A 23,820-nucleotide genomic window follows, 5' to 3' on the forward strand; every position below is an offset into this window, starting at 1 on the left:
AAATATAGCTAATGAAAATAATTTATCAAAAAAAGACAGTGCTATGTTATTAAACATACAAATAATACATCAGTATATTATTTTATAAAATCCACGTATTTTTTGTTATTTTAAACATTTTTGTTCTACGTGGAATTTATAGGAAATGACAATTTTTGTGAAAGTAATAAACATAAAATATGTTTAAAAAAATAGTATATGCGGTTATGTATTTTTGATCATAACAATGAATAGTGTTAAGATCACATATTATGTGTAAATGTAGAAAAACAGAAGATATTTTTTAACTTTATTCACAAACAGACTATGTATTCCCTGATTTTTTCGAAGACTTTATGCACTCTTGTAATTACTTTGAGAATTTCAATATAAAATGACTTTTTAATCATGCATTTTCTTGCTGCACACATATTTAAGAATGTTTACAGCAATATAAACCTTTTTAAAGAACATTGTACTGTTTAAAGACAATGAGTGATAAGACTTTTTAACTCATTAATTTGATGAATTAGAATCTTTCATTACAAACAATATTTCTTGCCAGAAGATCAAAAAATTTCTAGCAAATTTATGAGATAAATGAGAACTTTGTCATTTATCCTTTATTAAAACAATATAAGGAATATAATTTTATGTTTACACTCATTCCTTCCTGATGAATGTCCGACCTCTGAAAAATATAGTTTTAAATTTATTATTTCAGTACATTACGCAATAAATAATTTTGAAACGACTTACGTAATGGTTTTCTTCTCAGTATTTTTGGATTGAGATCTTGCTCTATTTAATATTTTTAAAAAGTCTGTTGTTTTGGTGCGCATCCTTGAGTGAATATAAACTTTACTATATTTAATATGATAATGCAAATAATTTCTAAACATGTGTATTAGATCAATTGTATTATCACGGGCTTCCCTGTTTGTATGCCTAGGAAATAATACTACAAAAAAAATGTAATAACAAAGATAGGTGAATATGTAAATTATATTATTTTTTTTGTACTTTTTATATTTTTAATAATTTTAACATAATTAAATTAATATTTACCAAATGTAATGTATCCAATACAGTCTCCAACCGCTGCCTCAGAATCCTGTAATTCTAATGGTGGTTCTCGATGATTAAATAAAACTTGTGGAGCTGTATGACTTGCACGCCTGCCTTCTTTCAATTCTTGTAAAAATAATTTTCCAATAACCATATCATCTTCATCTTTAAATATTGTGCTAAATACCACTGTTACCCTATCACTTTTGGCTTCAACATACCTTTACATAAAATATGTAGAGATTAATAGATATTGTTTATCTTTTCATATACTATTACAAAATAAAAACATTCTTACATTGTTTCTTCATCTCTATATTGAATAACTGCCCTTTTTTGCAACTGGGTACCCGGTGAATCATAGTATTCTTCTTGGAAGTCAAAATACTTTTCAAAAACACTGGCAAAACAATGTCTTTTTAAAAGTGCAACTTTTTTAACTAACGATTCCCAATCTTCAGGTAAATTTTCCAAATCTATCAATACAGAAACATTGTAACCTACAAATAGAAATATCAACATCTTATTTAATAATTTGTAAATAATAGTTATAACTATTTCAAATTCATTTAACTTATTTACCATTTTCAGGAGCTATAAGGTAAGGTCCATATTCACGTATGAGTAATTCATCAGCTCCATGTTCTTGTAATTGTTTGTAAAATTTAAGTAAAATACTTATCTGTAAGAAAATTAAATACATTAATAAAGTATGAAAAAATGACATCAAAATTTTAAGCAAAAAAATAAAAATATTTTACATGAATTTAAATAATAACTGTTACATACCGTTATTGTAATTAAATAATGAATAATATGTATATTTTATTATTATAGAAATTAGTTTAAAATTTATTATGCAATGATCAAATTTTTCAAACTTACTCTAATTTTTGACTTGTCACCACTTAAGTTAGAAATATGAAATAAAACTCCATCAAAATCTGCTATAACAACATCTGTGGATTCTGGTTTATGACTACAAAGATATATTTTAATTACATTAAATATATAGAATTCAAAATTATAAATTAATAATAGAAAAAGATTAATTAATTAATAATAGCATAAATTTCTTTTATGAATTTTAATTATGTATTATTTTTATGTAGTGATTACTTGAAATATTGAAATATAATATTAAAATAATTTTATAAAAATATTAAAACAAAAGATCAAATATTATAAACATCATATTTTATATAAACACTTGTTCTACATAATGCAAATAAATGGTCTGAAATTTAAAATTGTTTGTTTTAATTTTAAAAGAAATCTATCATATATTTAAATATTAATTATTTTGCTAGAATAAACATCAATAATATTTGAAACGGACACCGCCCAAACTTGTAATCCCTAACTTTATCTTAAAAATGTACAAAATATCTTGACCTTAAAAAACTAAGCACTTTTACTTACCCCGATAGAACATTTTTTATTTTGTTACTTAATGTTTCTTCCAGTATCCTATTATGTATCTCTAACAAAATCATTATTATATTTTATATTAATTAGTTTTAATATTATAACACAGTAATTACTAATTATCTATTGAGAAATTTAACCATATACACGATTCTGACTAATTTCTAATCTTTTCTCTTGAACCAAGTGATCGCAGGTTTAACATAGCCAGGTTACCCAACTATAAGTTATGTTATACCACTACCAATAGCAATTGATTTATTGGACAATATACATTATACGTTACTTTTTATTCAAGGATTCAAATTTCTATGTTTTAATTACTTCTATTTCATAAAAATGTGTAGTTCATGAACAAACATTTTATCAATTAAATTTAAAAAATGTAACAATCAATTACTATGTTAAACTAGTTACAATTAAGTTACTAGTTTCACAATACAGAATGATATAGAAGTATTACTACTATGTTAGTTTTATAAAAATTTATATCAATTTAAAATAAAAAAGATTAAGAATATTTATCAATAAAATTACATTATTAGTATTAAATTGATATAGCAGATTCATGTTCCGATTAAATAATATTAATAATATAATAATTAATTATATAAAATTTTTATATTTATTTATTAATAACTTTTAAATTTTGCTTTTTATAATTCATAAATTATGTCTATTTTTCTCTTTTCCTAGATTTAAACTGTACATTTAAAAAATGCCACATTTCACATAGTAACGTTACAAATAAAGACACCTATGAAAATTTCAGCACAATTTCTCATAAAATAATAACCGACGATAATTAATATAACAAAAAATTCTCGAAAGAAAACTAAAAAAAGTTGGAAAATGAAACGATAATAAGCAAAAAAATAAAAATATTTTACATGAATTTAAATAATAACTGTTACATACCGTTATTGTAATTAAATAATGAATAATATGTATATTTTATTATTATAGAAATTAGTTTAAAATTTATTATGCAATGATCAAATTTTTCAAACTTACTCTAATTTTTGACTTGTCACCACTTAAGTTAGAAATATGAAATAAAACTCCATCAAAATCTGCTATAACAACATCTGTGGATTCTGGTTTATGACTACAAAGATATATTTTAATTACATTAAATATATAGAATTCAAAATTATAAATTAATAATAGAAAAAGATTAATTAATTAATAATAGCATAAATTTCTTTTATGAATTTTAATTATGTATTATTTTTATGTAGTGATTACTTGAAATATTGAAATATAATATTAAAATAATTTTATAAAAATATTAAAACAAAAGATCAAATATTATAAACATCATATTTTATATAAACACTTGTTCTACATAATGCAAATAAATGGTCTGAAATTTAAAATTGTTTGTTTTAATTTTAAAAGAAATCTATCATATATTTAAATATTAATTATTTTGCTAGAATAAACATCAATAATATTTGAAACGGACACCGCCCAAACTTGTAATCCCTAACTTTATCTTAAAAATGTACAAAATATCTTGACCTTAAAAAACTAAGCACTTTTACTTACCCCGATAGAACATTTTTTATTTTGTTACTTAATGTTTCTTCCAGTATCCTATTATGTATCTCTAACAAAATCATTATTATATTTTATATTAATTAGTTTTAATATTATAACACAGTAATTACTAATTATCTATTGAGAAATTTAACCATATACACGATTCTGACTAATTTCTAATCTTTTCTCTTGAACCAAGTGATCGCAGGTTTAACATAGCCAGGTTACCCAACTATAAGTTATGTTATACCACTACCAATAGCAATTGATTTATTGGACAATATACATTATACGTTACTTTTTATTCAAGGATTCAAATTTCTATGTTTTAATTACTTCTATTTCATAAAAATGTGTAGTTCATGAACAAACATTTTATCAATTAAATTTAAAAAATGTAACAATCAATTACTATGTTAAACTAGTTACAATTAAGTTACTAGTTTCACAATACAGAATGATATAGAAGTATTACTACTATGTTAGTTTTATAAAAATTTATATCAATTTAAAATAAAAAAGATTAAGAATATTTATCAATAAAATTACATTATTAGTATTAAATTGATATAGCAGATTCATGTTCCGATTAAATAATATTAATAATATAATAATTAATTATATAAAATTTTTATATTTATTTATTAATAACTTTTAAATTTTGCTTTTTATAATTCATAAATTATGTCTATTTTTCTCTTTTCCTAGATTTAAACTGTACATTTAAAAAATGCCACATTTCACATAGTAACGTTACAAATAAAGACACCTATGAAAATTTCAGCACAATTTCTCATAAAATAATAACCGACGATAATTAATATAACAAAAAATTCTCGAAAGAAAACTAAAAAAAGTTGGAAAATGAAACGATACAACGCGTTGTATTTGGATTAATCAATTAAGTTGTCATAATTTGACAAAATTAAAATATATTAATAAATTTGTCTCGTTTTATTTTGTAATGTTTAATCCTTATTATTTAAAATAAGTTACTATTAAAATTTTTAGTCTTAAATTCATGTAAATGTAGTATAAAAATGTTTGTAATATTTACGCCACCATCGGAACCACAGCAAATTAAAGAGAGCGCTTAGTTGACATTAGTCGTCATGAGCAATTTGCTTTTGTTTATGAAGTGATTTTTTTGCTGTTATAACATATCTATTGTTATAACATGTCACATTTGTATTAAAAATATTATTGTAAAATACAATATATTAATTTATAAATAAATTTTTATATAATTGTTTTTATAATACATGACAACTATAAGTTATATATCGAATATGATACTCATATTTTATATGTATATACACATGCATTTTATTTATTTGTATGAGAAACTGAAAATAAGTTAATATTATATTTAAAACATAAATGGTATATTTGATTTTAACATTTAATTTTTATTAATTTTGTGTAAATCAATATTTTAAGATTTTCATATGTATATTAAAAATTTAATTTGCTTACTTTTCATCAATAATGTCACTATCTTATTTTCTTTTTAAATATAGTATTATAAAAAATTAATAATAATAACTACTAACTTCATTTTAATGTATTCTTTGCTTAAACAAATTATTTTACTTTGAATTTAGACTATGTTGTTTTCATAATTTAAAATATTTTGTTATGTATATTTTTAATTACTGATGTAATCAATATGTGGAAATAAAATATATACATACATTGGACTATTGAGCTTTTGAATAAAAGTCCCTTAATAAGTAATTATAATTCATTTTCGTTTTCCGTATTTTATAATTTTTTTATAGGAAGAAGTTTTTAACAATATGATAAAGATACATTAACAGAATAAATTATACGTACAATAAGATTTTATAATAATACATCATGTTTTCATTTAGATATTTATTTATAAATGAGGTGACATGACATGCGCCATGGAAAATAGGACATAGAAATGGCTTAAAGAAGAAGAAAAGAACATCGCGCACGCAATATTACTTCGATTATTTTAATGCTCAGTACATTCTGCTATATTTTTCGTATGTTCAAATATCGATTTCTGTCATTTGAATGTAATATTTGCAATTGTTCAAAATACGTACAAATTATACATATTCAAATGTTGTGTTTAAAATTACAATTCAAATGTCACCAAAGCAACAGAGAACCCGTTCTCGATTCAAGGTAATTTTTCACTTTACGCCATAAGTATACATATAAGGTTACTTTTTTCGAATTTAAATAACATTTTATACTTTAATATAAATGCGATAGTTATGATATTATTTTTTGCTTACAGTATAGTTATTATTATACGGTATTATGAATAGTTAATTGAAAGCTACAAAAAATAAGTATAACTCAGTTTTTTATAAAAATAAAAATATTTGCAGAAAACTTCTTTTTCCAAAAAAATATTTAAGCAATAAAATATTAATACAATGAATAAATTAATGTACTAATATCATATTTTAAATATTTTTATTATAATGCCAAGTACAATATGTATTTTAAGGTGATAACTCCATTTCGATCATTAGTTCTCTGTGGCGAGAGTAGACAAGAAATGGAAGATTGGTTGAATTCATTAAGGACAGTAACACAGAATCGTTCTCAGGCAGATTCTGGAATTGCAGAAATGCTTAGTGGTAATCATCTGTGGTATGCAACAAGTCATGCAAGACCAACATATTGTAATGTTTGCAGAGATGCCCTTTATGGTAAATATAAATATTTTATTATTTATTATTTTTTATTATAATAATTCATATAATGAATAAGAATAATGAATAAAATATCATTTTAATTATTATAAAAGAAAATTACATTTTAGTAAAAATATGTATTTAAATTATATATAAAATTATCTTCTATTTGTTTAAACTTGTTTTGGGATATTTAATTTCTTTTTATTATTGGTATTTATTATTTTTTAATATTAGATTTAACATAATACATTAATTTTATGAATAAATTTATAATCAATATAGTAATTATTTTTTATGATTTTATATTAATAAATATTAATAAATATCTGTCAGATTACATTAGATATTTGTACCATTAAAATGTAGTGAAATATAATAGTTTTTATATATTATGTGTACATTTATATTAATGAGGATTATTTTTAGTTTCATTTAGGGATTTAATAAACAACAATAAATATGTCTCTATATATGTTCATCTTTGTATTCATGATAATATTTTATCAAGTGTAAAATTATAAAATTAAATATTATATGTAGTTAATGTTATAGTTAATATATTATAAATAGTTATATAGGCAATATTATAAATAGTTAATATATATTGATTTATGTATTATAGGTGTCACTTCTCATGGTTTAAGTTGTGAAATATGTAAATATAAAGTTCACAAACGGTGTAGCATAAAAGCAATAAATAATTGCAAATGGACCACATTGGCATCTATTGGCAAGGACATTATTGAGGACCAAGATGGGGTATATAGAAAAAATTAAAATTATTCTCTTTTAGGATATTGAATTTTTAAAAATTAATGGATTTGTATAATTTATTATATTTTTGTCATTTGTAAAATGACTAATATATTATATTTTATTATATACATTAGAGAAAAACAAATAATAATTCAAGTAGAAAAAGGATAAGATTTGTATTTATTCTATGATAAATGTTATTTTGTTGTATCACTTGTTTTTCAAACTAGAAAAATAATTATACAATACAATAATTACAATTATAATTATTTCTCAATGTATGAATTATTTTTATATAGAACATTACTATGTCTCATCAATGGATGGAAGGAAATTTACCAGTATCCTCAAAATGTTCTGTTTGTGACAAAACTTGTGGCTCTGTGCTCAGGTATAATACTAATTTATAAAATGTATATATTAATTATCTAAAATTTTGTGTTATTTTCTTATTTTAATTATTTAGGCTTCAAGATTGGAGATGTTTATGGTGTAGAGCTACAGTACACACAGCTTGTAGACCTGCTATAAGCATTAAATGTCCATTAGGACCAGCTAAATTGAGTGTAGTTCCTCCTACAGCACTGCATAGTATAGGTGATATTATATACAAAATTTTAGTAGCATTTCTCAATATTTTATTGATTTTACCATTTTTTGTAGTTTAGTTGTAACATATATATATAAATGCCTTTTATTAAGCTTTTTTAATCAAGAAAAGCAGTATTGATTAATTTTGTAATATAATTATCTTAAACATATTCAAAATTTTATAGTGTATAATAATTATTTAATAGGTAGTGATGAAGCTTGGGAAGCTACTAGACCTACTGGGTGCAGTCCACTATTAGTATTTGTAAATAGTAAATCTGGTGACAATCAAGGTATTAAATTTCTTAGAAGATTTAAACAATTATTAAATCCAGCACAAGTATTTGACCTTATAAAAGGAGGACCAGGACCAGGGTAAAATATTTTATAAATTTTTAAAGAATTTTAAATTATCTAAATAAAATTTATTAATAATTCTTCATAAATAGGTTAAGATTATTTCGTCACTTTGACCCATTTCGTATTTTGGTATGCAGTGGAGATGGATCTGTTGGTTGGGTTCTTTCTGAAATTGATCGCTTAGGGATGCATGTAAGTAGAAAGTTCATATAATTCCTTTGTATCGTAAAAACTTGCTAATTGCATGATTTTAAAGTTTTATTATGTAGTGTATATATATATATATATATGTCTGTGTGTATGTATATATATATATATATAAAAATTTACTTTAAATATGTTTATGCTATGCAGAAGCTGTAATGCTCTGTAGAGTATTAATATGCACAAATATAAACTATAATTATAGATATATTTAGAAATTACGAAATTATTTGAATGAAAAAGTGTGTTTGAGATGAAAATAATAAAAACAATTTACTTTATCATTTGCATGTTTGCACTTAATTATTGAACTTTACTAGAATATTATAGCATTTTACTATATAATATATCAGAAAATTCAAATTCATGGTATCCTATTGATTCTATCCATCTAAAATGTCTTCACTATTTTTAATAATGAGTAAAAACATTACTTATCTAAACTGCATGGTTGCAAGAACGCATGATAACATAATGGCAATAGTTATCTTACAAATGAATAAAAAGGATTTGTAGACCATTTCTATTTTTATTAATGTAATATCCAATTTTTTCTGTTAAAATTCAATGAAATAGGGTATTGGATATACTAATACTTACTACAATAGTTATTCTAAAATTTATTGTATTTGTAATATTTTATATTCACAAATTTATTCCATTCAAAAGTTTAATATTCACAAACTTATGTCACGGAATAAAACTGATTAATATTGATGCTAAATATTTAATAGTACATGATAAATACTTTTTAATGTTTATTTATATTTGAAGTATTGAGTTTCAATTATATTTTATTATGAAAGTAATAATATTCCTTTGAATTTGATTATTAAAAATTATCATTTTATTTGAAAAACAAAATTGGTCATCAGATCTCTGTTCTTGCATTTGTAAAGAAGCTATTGATACTATATTGTGTCTGATAATCATACAATTTCTGTAAGAAATGTTTTTACTTATTACATGAAATAATAAAGATATGCAAGATAACGATGGAATGTGAAGTATATTAAATTTGCTTAGCCTTTTTGTAAAAATTAAATTATTCCGATTTATTATTAGTTAAAAACTTTATTTTTGCTCTCAAGTGATATTAATTTTATCACATTATTTTATTAAAATAAACATGTTTCTATATAAGAAGAAATATTACAATCATATATTATTATAGAATTTGAAAAATGAACTTAATATAAATAATTTAAAAAAAAATAAATACTCAACTTTAAAATTCTTTAAATCATAGGAATACTATTTTCATAATATTTTTCTTTATAAAAAAATAATTTTGATAAATTATATTTAAGAAAGTTTAGGAAGACTAAATACAAAGAAAATATTTCGTTGATATATCTATAATTTCCAAAACAATCAGTAATATTATTAGTAACAAAATTGCTAATCAATTATATTTAAGAGCAGACATTACTCTAAAACATCTAAATAAAATTTGAGAATTTTTTTCAAATTACTATAAAAATTATAATTGTTTCAAATAGCATTTATGCAGCTTTTGAGTTTCATTTCATATTTACTATGTTAACATCACTTATTAAAACATGCGTAGAATGTTTGAAATAAGAAATTCGTTTTAATTCATAAACTAGAATCTAGTATTTAAAATGTAATTGTAGAAATGACAGAAGATTAAAGAAAAACGTTTCTTTTTATATAAGAAAAATCAGCTTTAAATATTTACTTAAAAAATATTTCTAATAAATGAATAAAATACCAAATATCTATTAGAGAATAATATATATGAAATATTCTATCAAAATTTGGATATGTAGATCATATTTGGCAATTTTTTCTAAATCATATGCATTCCACATATGAGAAACTTGAAATATATTCGATAAAACTATTTTTTTTTTTTTTTTTTTAAATTTTTATCCTTTTAACTTCATGTAATCATTTTGCACAATAACCCATTCATCATAACTTTAGTACAGGAATTGAAGTTTTTGAATTATAATAAATTTCTTTAACACAACATTTTACATACTTAAAATTTTTAAAAATACACAAAAATAAGTTTGAATTTTTTAAACTGTTAAGTATTCTTTTTAATGGAAGTAACTATGAAATTATACATTTATTTAGAATGGTATTATTAGCAATTTTTATAATTCAAATGAAATTTTAAATAATATTCATCACATCCTCAAATACTACATTTTTTTTATTATTTACTTTTAAAATCACTAAAATAGTATTCTACAATTAATAATTACAATAAAAATTAAGATCCCCTTTAAATCTCAATAAAAATTTTATTTTCTTTAAATTACTTTAAAGAGAAATTCATATTTGTTCCATATTTCATATATTCATATATTTCAAAATTATACAATAGAAATTTTTAATTATTTTTTTTTGTTTTCATTACATTTTAATACAGGATAAACATAATACAAATGTGCAAGATATGATTGCATAAATAAAGCTAAAGTTTTGAATAACTCAGAAAGGTAAATATTAAAAAATTGCATTTTTTTAATATTAATTGACAAAAAGAAAGTATATATGTGTAAATATTACAAGAAGGTTAAGCATATAATAACAAAAAGCTTTTATATTTTAAATAGCATGGCGTGTTTCTTTTATAATTTTATTTCAGATGATACTGGTGTTTGTGAATTAGGATTCTTTGTATACGTGAAGCTTCATTAACTTTATTTGTAGATGGTAAGTGTAAGTTAAGCACGTATTTTTGGAAATTCTTGAATGCCTTGTTATTTATCATTTATATATTAGAAATATTTAAATATTATATTATTATTTATGTTTTTAATTTACAATTTATATAGTAATTCCTATTAATTTTTTAATATGTTTTATAATTAGCATATTTCTAATTTCAATTAATGTGCAGTTATAATTACGAATCCGCAATTCCAGTATTTATGATATAAAAAAAATTTTATCATAAAATTAGCTGTTGTAAATGCGATATAACATATAAAAGGTCTGTAAGATATGGACTTTAAGAAAAGTATAATACAATAGAAATCACAGGTTAACTGCAAAAATTATATAGAAAAATATTACTTTGTTTAAGAAGAATATATGTTTTTATTATAATTGTTACTAATTACCAGTTTTATCATAACTTTAATACATAGTATCTTATATACAATAACTGTTGCAAATACAATAAATTAAATTACAGTAAATAAGTAAATAAAGTGAATAGTTATATTATTAGGCAATTTTTTTAGTAAGTTTTTTAGCTATTTATTTGTAAATAAGTACTTCAAAAATAAAACAATATAACAGGTTAATAGAAAATAGATATTTAAAAAAAAGTAGATTAAGAAAAAACAGAAAATACAACATTTGTACTAGATATGTTTCATTTTTAAAGAAAAATTTTGGAAAAAAATTTCCAAAATTATATTTCTTATGTTTCACTTATCTTGTTACATAATTCAGTGTAATTAAGAGACTGGAGCAGTTTTGGAACCAATGGAATTTGGAATAAAGTACAATACAATTCTTCCTATGATTATAACAATGGAATTAGTTCCTCTGGATTTGGATTTGTAGTGGAATGCTGCATCAGATGATCCAAAAGGTGTGTGACTGAATTGTATAATGTTCCATATAATTGTAGATTGCAGCCATAGTGGTAATATAAGGTATAATTGCAAATGATAGTCTTGAGAATCAGTTTCACAAGCCTTATTAGTAAAAAATATAAGGATTTTGAAGTTTCTTAAATTAAATATAACAAATTCATGGTAGACTTATAGGTTGTACTTCTACTTGTATTATAAAGAGCTTTATTAAAATTCAAAAATAAAATATTGAATTTACTTCATTATTTATTTCATTCTTTTCTTTTTCTAACAATGCTTTGAGTTACTAGAATATTATGACTTTCTGCATATAACATTATATAATTACAAAGTTTTTGTACACTTGTCTTGAAGTATGTGCTGCTACTCATGATTTTAGTATTGCACAGGTTTATGTGAATTAAATTAATAGTTTCAGATTTTAATCATCAGTAATTAGATACTTAGCTAATATCAGTTAAAATTTAATGGTAATGAACCAGTTTATTTGATATATTACCAAAAGAAACATAGATGTAAAAGAATTGTATTCTCTTCATAATATTAATCTATAGTGGATATAAAAATTCTTTTTATAATTCCCTTCATAATATTAATCCTTAATAGATATTAAAATTAAAAATTCATTATAAAGTACTAAATTTTAGTTTCTACTGCACTGTCCCCTATATTAAAAAAATATCACATATTCTAATGATTGTCTAGGTGTTTCTGTTATGTTTCTTTAAAAGAACTCATTTTCTTGTCTTATCAATGAATATATATTATATTCATTATATCTTATAATATATTTTAATAATAAATATAACATAGAAATAAATTAAATAATAGAGTTATCATCAATTCTAAAATATACCATTTGTAAAATTAATATTTATATTTTAAGATATTAATTGGATCTTGTAATGATTTATCTAACAATATTAAACTTTATTAATTTAATCTTACTTGTCTTATAATAGAATTGTTTGCCATTCTGATAAATTGTATTTTTAATATATTTTGTAATTATAGTTTACTAGTTATATATTAATTAAATTAGTACATATGAAATGTCATCGTTTAAATAAAACTCTTTGTACAGATCTTTTTGCAAAACCTTATTTCTATTTATAAAACTTTGAATGCGTTTTTTTCAAAATGTTTGTTTTCCATCTGATGCATAAAATCTCAAAACTTATACAAGCAATTGAGTTAAAATTTTAATATGTTGGCCCACATATTAGTTTTGATTGAATCAAAAAACTATGTTCTTAAGTTAAGTTAACATAGCTTATTAAAATATTATTGAAATAGAAGATTTTGTTAAATTTCAACATAAATTATTTGCAGTTGTTTATGTGATAATGATAAACATATTGAACAAAATCCTTTTTAATTTTGTCCTGTTAGTCTATTCTGAGAGCTGTAATCATGCATGCCACTGAAAGATTTTTTAATTATTTGTATATTATGGATGATTTAAGAGCAGAAAACAAATACTTTTAATAATTAAAAATTTATAAAAAATTGTTTTGTACAATTAAAGGGTAGTACAGTCGCAAATAATGACTTTTCAATATTGGACATGACGTTTATAAAAAAGATTTATAGAAATTACTAAATTTTATAACAATTGCAGCAGAATGATACTTTAAAATAAAATTGTTAATAATATTTTTTGGTCTTTCCTTTAATTTATTTCTTTTAGTACTAACTTATTTTTTAATAAAATATCATCAATCTAGAATTTTATAAATTAACATAAAATTTTCTTAACCTTTAATGTAAGTTTTTTTAAATATTATATTTATAGTTTTAATACTATTTAATTTCTCAAAATTAAATTAGGATTTCATAATCTTTAATACATGTTTATTCTAGTAAATTTTTGTATCTTCATTGTAATTTCTAATAATTAATAATTAAACGAAATTAAGATACATGGTATCTATGACTTAAATTAAAATGTTCTAGAAAGACATTTCACATGCACTAATGCTAAGATGTATAAATCATGTTCTATAATTACTTAATTTCTATATTACACAAAGTCATCATAATGTTTTATCTGTATGTTATTAAATAATTTCCATGCAATTATAATCCAAAAACTAATGATTTGGATTTAAAATTCTCTAAAAATAATTCTAATATTAAATAATTAATTTTTTGTCACTGATAAACTTAAAGTATACACTTTTTATAGTTCAATACATATTATAATTTGCATTTTATTTCTCAATACAAAATATCAATTTGTATATTTAAAATGAATTTTATATTTTTACAATGTAATATTTTTAATTGTATTTTAATTATTGTTTAAAAGTCAATTATTTTGGAAAAATTTAATTTTTTTGTTAATAATAAAAAAAATTAAATTAAATGTAGTTATTAGAAAACACATAATTCTAATAAAATCAAGTAAAATATTTATTTAATTTTATTGTATAAAGTTCAATTAAATTTTGCTTGAGCTCATAATTCAATTCATTTTTCATAATTTAACATAATTAACATAATGAATTTGTACAAAAACATTGTTAATTATTAAAAACATTCTTCAAACAGAAATTTCAAAGTAACAAGTATTAATAATAAGTGGATATTATTTCTCCACATAACATGCTTTATCTAAAAATGTTATTTCTTTTATAGAAAATTATTTTAAATAAACATTAAATAATTATATTGCATATTCAATGAAATATGAGCAAAAAGGAAGATTTATACAGCAAAAGGAGGAAAATTAAATAATGATTTAATTTATTAAATATTAACTACATATTATTATTCAAACTGTTATGTTATATAAAAAAAATTAACAGAAACACTTTTACAATTAAAAGTAATATTTTTATTATAATCTATAGTTGCATCTGCAATAAGAGCTTTTTAGGAATATTAAGATTGTTACTTTTATGTAATGAAAAATTAAAGAGATAGAATGCTATTGCACAGTAGACTAATATTAAATATTTTATAATAAATTTGTTATTTCAAACTTTTATTTTTATTGTAAGAATTAAACTCCCTTTCTTTTGAATGTTTAACTATTGCTTTGCTTATTTGCGATGTATGTTGTGTAATAGATAAAAAGTTATATATTTAATAATGTAATTCATATTTCAATATTTATGTAGTTATTTTTTATACCAATGTACTAAAAGTAATTGACTATATAGTTGTAATATATAATTATATAGACATTAAAATATTTAATATAAGCATTAATCAATTCTAAATACATATATTTTTAAAAATTTTAACAAAATTATTCTTTGCATAAAAATTAAAAATAGAAGCAGTGTCAAGTTGGAGTCCTACCATTGGGAACAGGAAATGATCTGGCTCGTGTATTGGGTTGGGGGTCCTCTTGTGATGATGATGCTCATTTGCCCCAACTGTTGGAAAAGTATGAAAAAGCAGGCACCAAAATGCTCGATCGATGGAGTATTATGACTTTTGAACGTAGCATATCTTTGCCATGTCCTAAAAATGTTTTAAGTCATTCTGACACTACGTTAAAATCCAGCATTGCCCATCAATATGAGGATAATGTTATTACTCATATAACAAATATTTTACAGTCAGATCAAGAAAATGTAATTTTATCTAGTATTAGGTAAGTATTCTTTCCAAAAGACAGTAATATGTAAATAAATAAATGAAATTAGTGATAGCTATTAGAAATAAAATGAAAACATATAATTTATTACTTAAATTAGATTTTATTTATAAATTTAGAAGTGAAATTATTTAACTAATATTTTCATTCTAAAGAAACAAAATTATTTTAAGAAAATATCTATTTTCAGAATTTTATGTGGTACAATAAAAGATTTTGCAACATATATAATGGAAAATATAAACTCAGAGGACCAACATGTGGAAGAAAAATGTAAAATACTTCAACAGAAACTTGATTTGTTTTTACAAATATTATGCAAAGAAGAAGGATATCTACCTGAATATGTGGATGATACTGATAACATTACTTTACATACTGAAATTTCTGTTTCACCAGATAATTATGAAAAAGGAGTATTAGAAAAACCAGAAAAAGATATAACAAATTTTAAAAAAGTTCAACGGAGAAAACAACTGATAGAAAAAGAAACTATAATGTTAAGGTATAGGAAATATTTGTTTACTTAAATATAAGTAAAAAATATTTTTATTCTTAACTTTATTCAATTTTAGAGCAAATAGTTTAAAGAGAACTATAAGAAAGCTTGTGGAATATTCTCAACTGGTTATAGAAGATCAGATTAATATAAATACAAATCATGATATGAAAATAACAAATGCAAATAGTTCACTAGATGATGGTACTGTGTTAAATTCAATATTACATAAGTTTATAATAATAGTTTTAAATTTCTCTAAAAAATATTTTTAGTGCCTCTTATTTTCTTTTTTATTAAAAATATAATAAAAAAATACACTTTAGATAAAAAACAACAATTGGATATTCCTGGTTTAAAAGTGGACCATGTTGAAAGTTTACCTTTAGGATCATTAATAGAATCTGTAAAAGGTACAGATATTTCAATATGTACTAGTCCTACTCCAAACGTCGCATTTTTGAGTCCAATACCAGATCTTAGAAGAGATTCACAAACTGAAGAATTATTAACATTACCTGCTCCTGATGGTTTTGCTGATAGTAGACGAAACAGTGAAAATTTACCACAAGAGTAGGTATTTTAATTTTTATATATATTAAAAAAGTTATAGATAAAAGTTAAGATTAATTTTTATTTATAATTTATTTCTTGAATACAAATTTTAAATATAATATAAAATATGCATGTTTTGAATACAAAAAAATATTTGTTATTTGCTTTATATAAAAATTATTGAGTGAATTAAATTTTACATTTAAGAATGAAACTTTTAATTTAACAATGATATAGTAAGTGAAATGTTGAAAAATTAATAGAAATAGTAATAAATTTATTGGGTTTTGTTTTCAGTTTATTTAACTTTCATGTGTCTACAACTCAGTCTATATCTATGGATAATGAACAAAAAGTAGAAATACCTGTATCTAATGACCAACAAATATCTGACTCGAATAATATAGAAATTTCTTCAGAATTTCAAGACAGTATTACAAGAACTACCATTGATATAAGTTCACCTTCAGAAGATGGAACTACACAAGATATTTCTTCGGATATAGATTCAATTCAATCACCAGAACATGAACAAAAACTTGAAAATAAAACTAAAATGGAAACAACTAAAGGTACCAATAATAGTATTATTAAAACATATACTATAATTTTTAGCACATCTAATGTTTAAATTTTAAGAACTATATAATTTGAAATAATGAAAATGAAAGTAACAAATTTATGAATAAAAATTTTTATAATTACAGTTTTAATTACTTGATAATAATTTATTTAAACATATTTAAGCACTACTAAACTAATGTATTGTAAATATAATATTTTTATATAGGTTATATAATTATGAAGGTGAATTCAATTCATTTAAATGATAAATAGAATGAAATTGTAAATCAACAGTAAAAAATAAATTAGAGTAATAGTTTCATTTATCTGTAGAATATGTTTTAAATACTTTATAGTTATTTCTTTCAGGATACATAGGTAGTGATACATTTGATTCTGAAATTAGACATATTGATTCTCCAGATAATTCAGAAATGATCACTAGTGACATACAAAACTCTGAAAGTTTATTAGGACAAGATTTGACTAGTATAATAAATGGAGAAGAATATGATTCTGTAAGAGAATATTTAGAAAATGAATTAGAAAATACTGATATTACTAATGAAATTGCTAAACAGTCATTTAAAAGATCAACGAAAAAGTCTACAGTTGTGGAAATGGAGGTAACTATAACAAAATTAATACTTATTAATACTTACTGTGTATAATTTTATAACACAATTTACATTATTCTTACTTTAATGTACTTGATGTAAATATTTAATATAAATTTAAATTCCTTTTTTAATTTCCATTAGAATAAAATTAAGTACAAAATGGGATCAACAGGACAGAATACAAATGAAACAAATAAGTTAAAAGATACTCAAGATGGCAAAACATTAAGTCCTGTATGTTGCTTTCTTGTTTCTTCAGATACTACTCCAACTAATGAAAAATGTAATAACTTTCCACCTACAATAAGTGTTATAATTAATCCCCCCAGTCCATCAATGTCAATTAAAAGTCAGCATGATTCAGATGTAGAATATAAAATGGATCCTTATTTAATACAACACACTGGTGAAAGTATGGAAAGATGTAAGTTAATATTTCATGCATCTAAATTTAAATAATCATATACTAATTAATATATAGTTCATATTTTTTGTTTTACTAGGTTTATATTCTGTTTTATGTTACAAACATTTATGTCATATAATTTTTGTCATAAGTAATTTATCCAAAATTTACTTAAGCTTATTATTCAAACTAATTAATCGATTTTACAAATGATTAGTAAGTGTAGAGTTACCAGAATCGGGTTTTTCTTCTGAAGCAACTCGCCGAATTAGCAGTGGAAGTTTATTAAAAGCATCAGAAGTTGTTTCTTTAGCTGCTACAGCTGCAAGACTTGGAGGTTCCAATGCAAGTTTACGCCATGAAAGAGTAAAATCCGTTGACAAAACGGAAGACGTTAAAAAACTTCCAATTATTAATCCATTAGTTCAGTTACCTATGTGGCCAAGTAAGTAAATGTTATAATTTATATATTATATTATATTATCATTAAACTAATGTAAAATAATATTATAAAAGTATAATTTATAGAAACTATATATGTAATAAATAGAAACGTAATGCCTTAAACAAATATTACTTTAATATTTTAAATTCATATTACAATGAATACGTATTATAAAAAATATTATACAAATATAATATTCTAATACAAAATTAATAATAAAAAATAATACTATTTTACAAGATGTTTATATTGTCACAAACAAAAAATATTTCCATTTTTATTGATGATGAGGAAGAAATTAAGTTAGTTTATAAAAGAAAAAATTAAATGTATAAAATTTAAATAATTTGAAAAGTATGTATCTATTTTATTTTAAATGTTCAGAATCACTACTATTTATAGTTTATTTTTTATGAGTGTTTATTTTTAATGTAAATTAATTATTATTTTGCGTTTTCAGTATTCCAAAATAATAGTGGTGTGTATTCATCATCCTTTCTCACATACTCATGTTGTAGTAATGATATAATCATTAAACAAAAGCTTATTTTGAATGCTTTTTGAATTTTAAATAAGATAATATTCTTTCATCTTAATTAATTCTTTTACATTAAAAAGATGGAGGTATTTTAAATGTCTTTACTATAGAAAATACTATATTTGTACTGAACATACAATTATATTATTATTTAATTAAATGTATATTATATAAAAGCAATAGTTATATATTATCTCTAATATTCTTATATATGAAAATTAATTGTTTCATACTTTCATAGACATCAGCGGAGGCACAGGACTTATTAGTCAAGTATTACTTGCAAATGCAGATGCACTTTGTGCTGCAGCATCACCATTAATGGACCCAGATGAAACACTAATGTAAGTTATATTTTCATAACATTATAAATGTAAATTATAATGTTAAAGTATAGAAAATAAATAATAAAGTATGTATGTATGTATATATATATATATCTTTCGGAAGATATATATATATATCTTTTATTATATTGATTAATCTTATACAATGTATGTTCTATATATATAATATGCTATAATTTTGTTTTTAGCAATATCAATTTTAATAATAAGATTTCTAAAAAATATGGATTAAAAATTTGGTATATACAACTAATGATGCAATGATATGATATATATGCTATTCTACGTAAACTAAATAAATACATTATTTACAAGCAAATAAATAAATGGAAAGAAAATACTAGATATAAAATAAATTGTTTTTTTTTTTAAATATTGCAGGGAAGGTTATTTTGAACGTTGTGTTATGAATAACTATTTTGGAATTGGCATAGATGCAAAAATTAGTCTTGATTTTCATCATAAAAGGGAAGAACATCCTGAAAAATGTCGATCACGAGCAAAAAATTACATGTGGTATGGTGTATTAGGATCCAAGCAATGGTTACAAAAAACATACAAAAATCTTGAACAAAGAGTACAATTAGAATGTGATGGTCAACGAATACCATTACCTTCTTTACAAGGAATTGTTGTATTAAACATTCCAAGGTAAAAATATAAAAATAAAGTGTATATGAAATATGAAATATCATTATGAGTACACATTTATAAAATAATATTTTTAGCTTTATGGGAGGTACAAATTTTTGGGGAGGCACAAAAGAAGGAGATCTATTTCTAGCACCCTCATTTGATGATCGCATATTGGAAGTTGTAGCTGTGTTTGGTTCTGTGCAAATGGCTGCGTCACGTTTAATTAATTTACAGCATCACAGAATTGCACAATGTCAAACGGTTCAAATCAATATTTTGGGTGATGAAGGAGTACCTATACAAGTTGATGGTGAAGCTTGGATTCAGCAGCCTGGTAGTATACGCATTATACATAAAAATCGTATGCAAATGCTTTACAGAAATAGGGTAAATACAGCTAATTTAATATTGTAGTAATAACGCATATGGATATAATACATAGAAAATACAACGTAATTTATATTTTCTTAAATGTAGGCACTTGAAACATCTTTAAAAACGTGGGAAGAAAAACAACGCAATACACTTAATGCAATATCTCAATCATCATCTACTTTAAGCAATACACAATTGCAATCGCAATCTAAGCCATTACAAGTGCATAATAAGCCATCACATTTGAATGATGAAGAAATGTATATTCTGTTACGATTTATTGAAGTGGTTACAACTTTAATCAAATGGGTCAAACTTCTAATTATATCACATCCAAGTTTAGAACCAGATTTATATCAAGTTGCAGCACGAACAGCACAGGCACTTGAACAAGTTCATCCAGATGGAAAAATTTTGCAAGGGGTTAGTAGATTTTATTTCATGTTATAATTTTATAATTTCATGTTATAATTATAAAGAATTTACAATTCTTTTTAAATATAAGTAACCTAAAAGTTTTCAAATTTTATACATAAATAATATCTTCTTACTTAAATATATTTATTATTCGATTTAACTCATTAAATATATTCTTTAAACACATTATTTAAAAAAGCAGTCTTTATTTGTTATTTATTTAATTTTTATATATAAATTAATTTATTGTTTAATTATTGATATTATTTAAATTATGCACTTTTAATAATTTATATTACTTTCCATTCGACAGATTAATTTAAGACCAGTAGTGACAGAATTGGTATCAAGTGCAAGACAACTTTATGAAGATTCATGTGAATTACTCAGAGATAAAGCACATAATTTAGTAAGTATTTTTTATATTATTAACTTTTTCGTTGATGTAAACTATTCCATTATAGTTGTACAATACATATAGGTGTACAATATCTATCTTATTTACGATCAAAATAAATTATCATTATTTTTTTATATATTGGTTTTTATTCAAAATAAAGTGTAATGAAGAAGGGAAATTATGGTATAGTCGTTAATTTAATATTAAATTTTAACTTTTTTATGAAAACAATGTTTAGATAAAGGTAAAACTGCGTAATATAATAAAATAGAAATACTTATACGCATATTACCCGTGCATACAAAGACTGATGACTATGAAAACTATTCTATGAGTATCATTGTAGGAATAATTATCTTGATATTTATTTTCCACTGCATCTTAAGGACTATGATCATTATTTGCTTATACCTTTATTCACAATTTTATTTACATACATTCTTGTTCATTAGAATGTGATAAGCTATCATAACATGAATAATTTTGCCTATATACAGAATTATTGATTATCATTATAGTGGTTCACTCATTATCACATCCCTTATTATAAACACTGCTACTTAAATAAAAATACATAACATCTTTACATTTAAATAAAAATATATAACATCTGCAGGAAATGGAATCACTAAATTTAATTTTGTATAAAGACCAATCTTTCTTTCAAAAATGTACAGTAAAGTGTATTGTACCATCATCATAAATGTGCTGTGCATAACAATTGGAAAAGTCAGCAATTAATTCTTTTTAATAATTTAGAGATCATTTTTTAATAATAAAATTTATTTAATACAGAGATTACGGGAAGATTTAGAGAGTAAATTATCTTTTTCTTTGGCCACTATGGAACAAGAATTAAAGAAATTCACATTTGATGAAGGAGGTACAGGATTAGTATATTTACAAAACTTGCCATCAGATGATCAGGTATAATTTTCAATTTAAAACATTTTTTCTGAATCCTCAAATATAACTGAAGCAATTATTGCACATTTGACCTAACAATATACATTGAAAATGAAAATTTCATAAAGTTACTTTTGTATAGGGAGATAAAAAGAATCGTCATAGAGGTTTGTTCTGGCTAAAGTTTCGACGTTCAGGCGCTAATTCTGGAGCAAATCCTGCTCGAGATCAAGTTACTACATGGGGTGTACAAGAAGTATGTTCTTGGTTGGAAAACCTACAGTTGGGTGAATATACCGATAAATTTATTTCTCATGATATACGAGGTAGGGAATTGTTATCATTAGCCCGTAGAGATCTCAAGGAACTTGGTATTACTAAAGTAGGGCATGTAAAACGAATCTTACAAGCTATCAATGATTTAAATAATTAAATATATAATACTTATTTAAAGGAATAAAGTATACAATCAATGAAATAGTTAATAACTATTTAAATGTTGTTAAACGTAGTTTTTAATATAACTACGTTTAATAATATATAGATAATTTGAAAAGTAGACAAAGAATTAAATATTTATATTACAATTAAAAATTTTATGTACTGGTAAAATATAATGCAAATGAATATCCAAATAAAAAGGGGCACTTAATGTGACACAGCATCTTTTTTAGAAAATTATTTTCTACATTGCTGTATATAATAAAAATAAAATAATGTTACTTGTGCCAAAGTGTTGAACTGATTCTGTCAAAAGACAAATGATACAAAAGTTATGAAAAAACTTTATCTTTTAAAAATACATGTTATAGTCATGTCTAATAAGGTATATCTTAATGCAATTCATATTATAAAATATTAGACCGAATATAACACTAACAATGCATTTATTAACCAAAAAAGATTTAAACAGTATAGGTCGAGGACACACGTTCGTTGAAAGGAGGTGCGTTGCGACGAACATTGCGACTTAGGTCACACAAGCGTTGAACGATTTGCGTTGCAATGTATCTCAAATCCTAACGTGCGTTCTAGCATAAATATAATGATGAAAAATTAACAAGAATAAACAATCATTGTTTATTGTTGCACTCGTTGTACCATGCGTTCAAAGTGTGATAGTTCCATATGATGGAATTATTAATGAAGGAATTTGTCTCTCATGATGTTGCAAATATTATGTACTTTGTACTTTAATTAACTCGTCTTTACTCTTTAATTAGGGTTTTTATACATTTTGGTTATCTCTTATGACTAAGTGTACATAATAAATATTCAAAGTTCCCAAAATCTAATATACGAC

The 23,820-nt window shown here is 22.5% G+C and overlaps 2 protein-coding genes across 2 annotated transcripts; one reads left to right on the forward strand and one right to left on the reverse strand.

Annotated features, from left to right (window-relative positions):
• Positions 1–642: 642 nt before the first annotated feature.
• Positions 643–2,555, reverse strand: Arpc2 (Actin-related protein 2/3 complex, subunit 2). The gene is made up of 7 exons (XM_017900985.1): positions 2,470–2,555; positions 1,933–2,026; positions 1,630–1,729; positions 1,346–1,547; positions 1,048–1,268; positions 739–940; positions 643–670 (listed from the first exon to the last, which is right to left on the reverse strand). Exons 1-7 carry the CDS (start codon positions 2,541–2,543, stop codon positions 643–645), a joined length of 921 nt encoding a protein of 306 aa, XP_017756474.1. The 5' UTR covers positions 2,544–2,555.
• Positions 2,556–6,141: 3,586 nt separating this feature from the next.
• On the forward strand, positions 6,142–22,950 carry LOC108548153 (diacylglycerol kinase eta). The gene is made up of 22 exons (XM_017900967.1): positions 6,142–6,180; positions 6,512–6,716; positions 7,327–7,463; positions 7,760–7,851; positions 7,927–8,057; positions 8,258–8,426; positions 8,501–8,603; positions 15,484–15,806; positions 16,000–16,314; positions 16,385–16,531; positions 16,630–16,881; positions 17,161–17,435; positions 17,797–18,053; positions 18,189–18,471; positions 18,671–18,898; positions 19,678–19,780; positions 20,165–20,434; positions 20,512–20,806; positions 20,897–21,217; positions 21,525–21,620; positions 22,407–22,538; positions 22,660–22,950. The coding sequence occupies exons 1-22, from the start codon at positions 6,142–6,144 to the stop codon at positions 22,948–22,950; spliced, it is 4,464 nt and encodes a 1,487-aa protein (XP_017756456.1).
• Positions 22,951–23,820: the final 870 nt, after the last annotated feature.

The sequence above is a fragment of the Eufriesea mexicana genome, unplaced genomic scaffold, assembly GCF_001483705.2.
Source record: "Eufriesea mexicana isolate 0111107269 unplaced genomic scaffold, ASM148370v2 scaffold1387, whole genome shotgun sequence".
Classification (NCBI taxonomy): domain Eukaryota; kingdom Metazoa; phylum Arthropoda; class Insecta; order Hymenoptera; family Apidae; genus Eufriesea; species Eufriesea mexicana.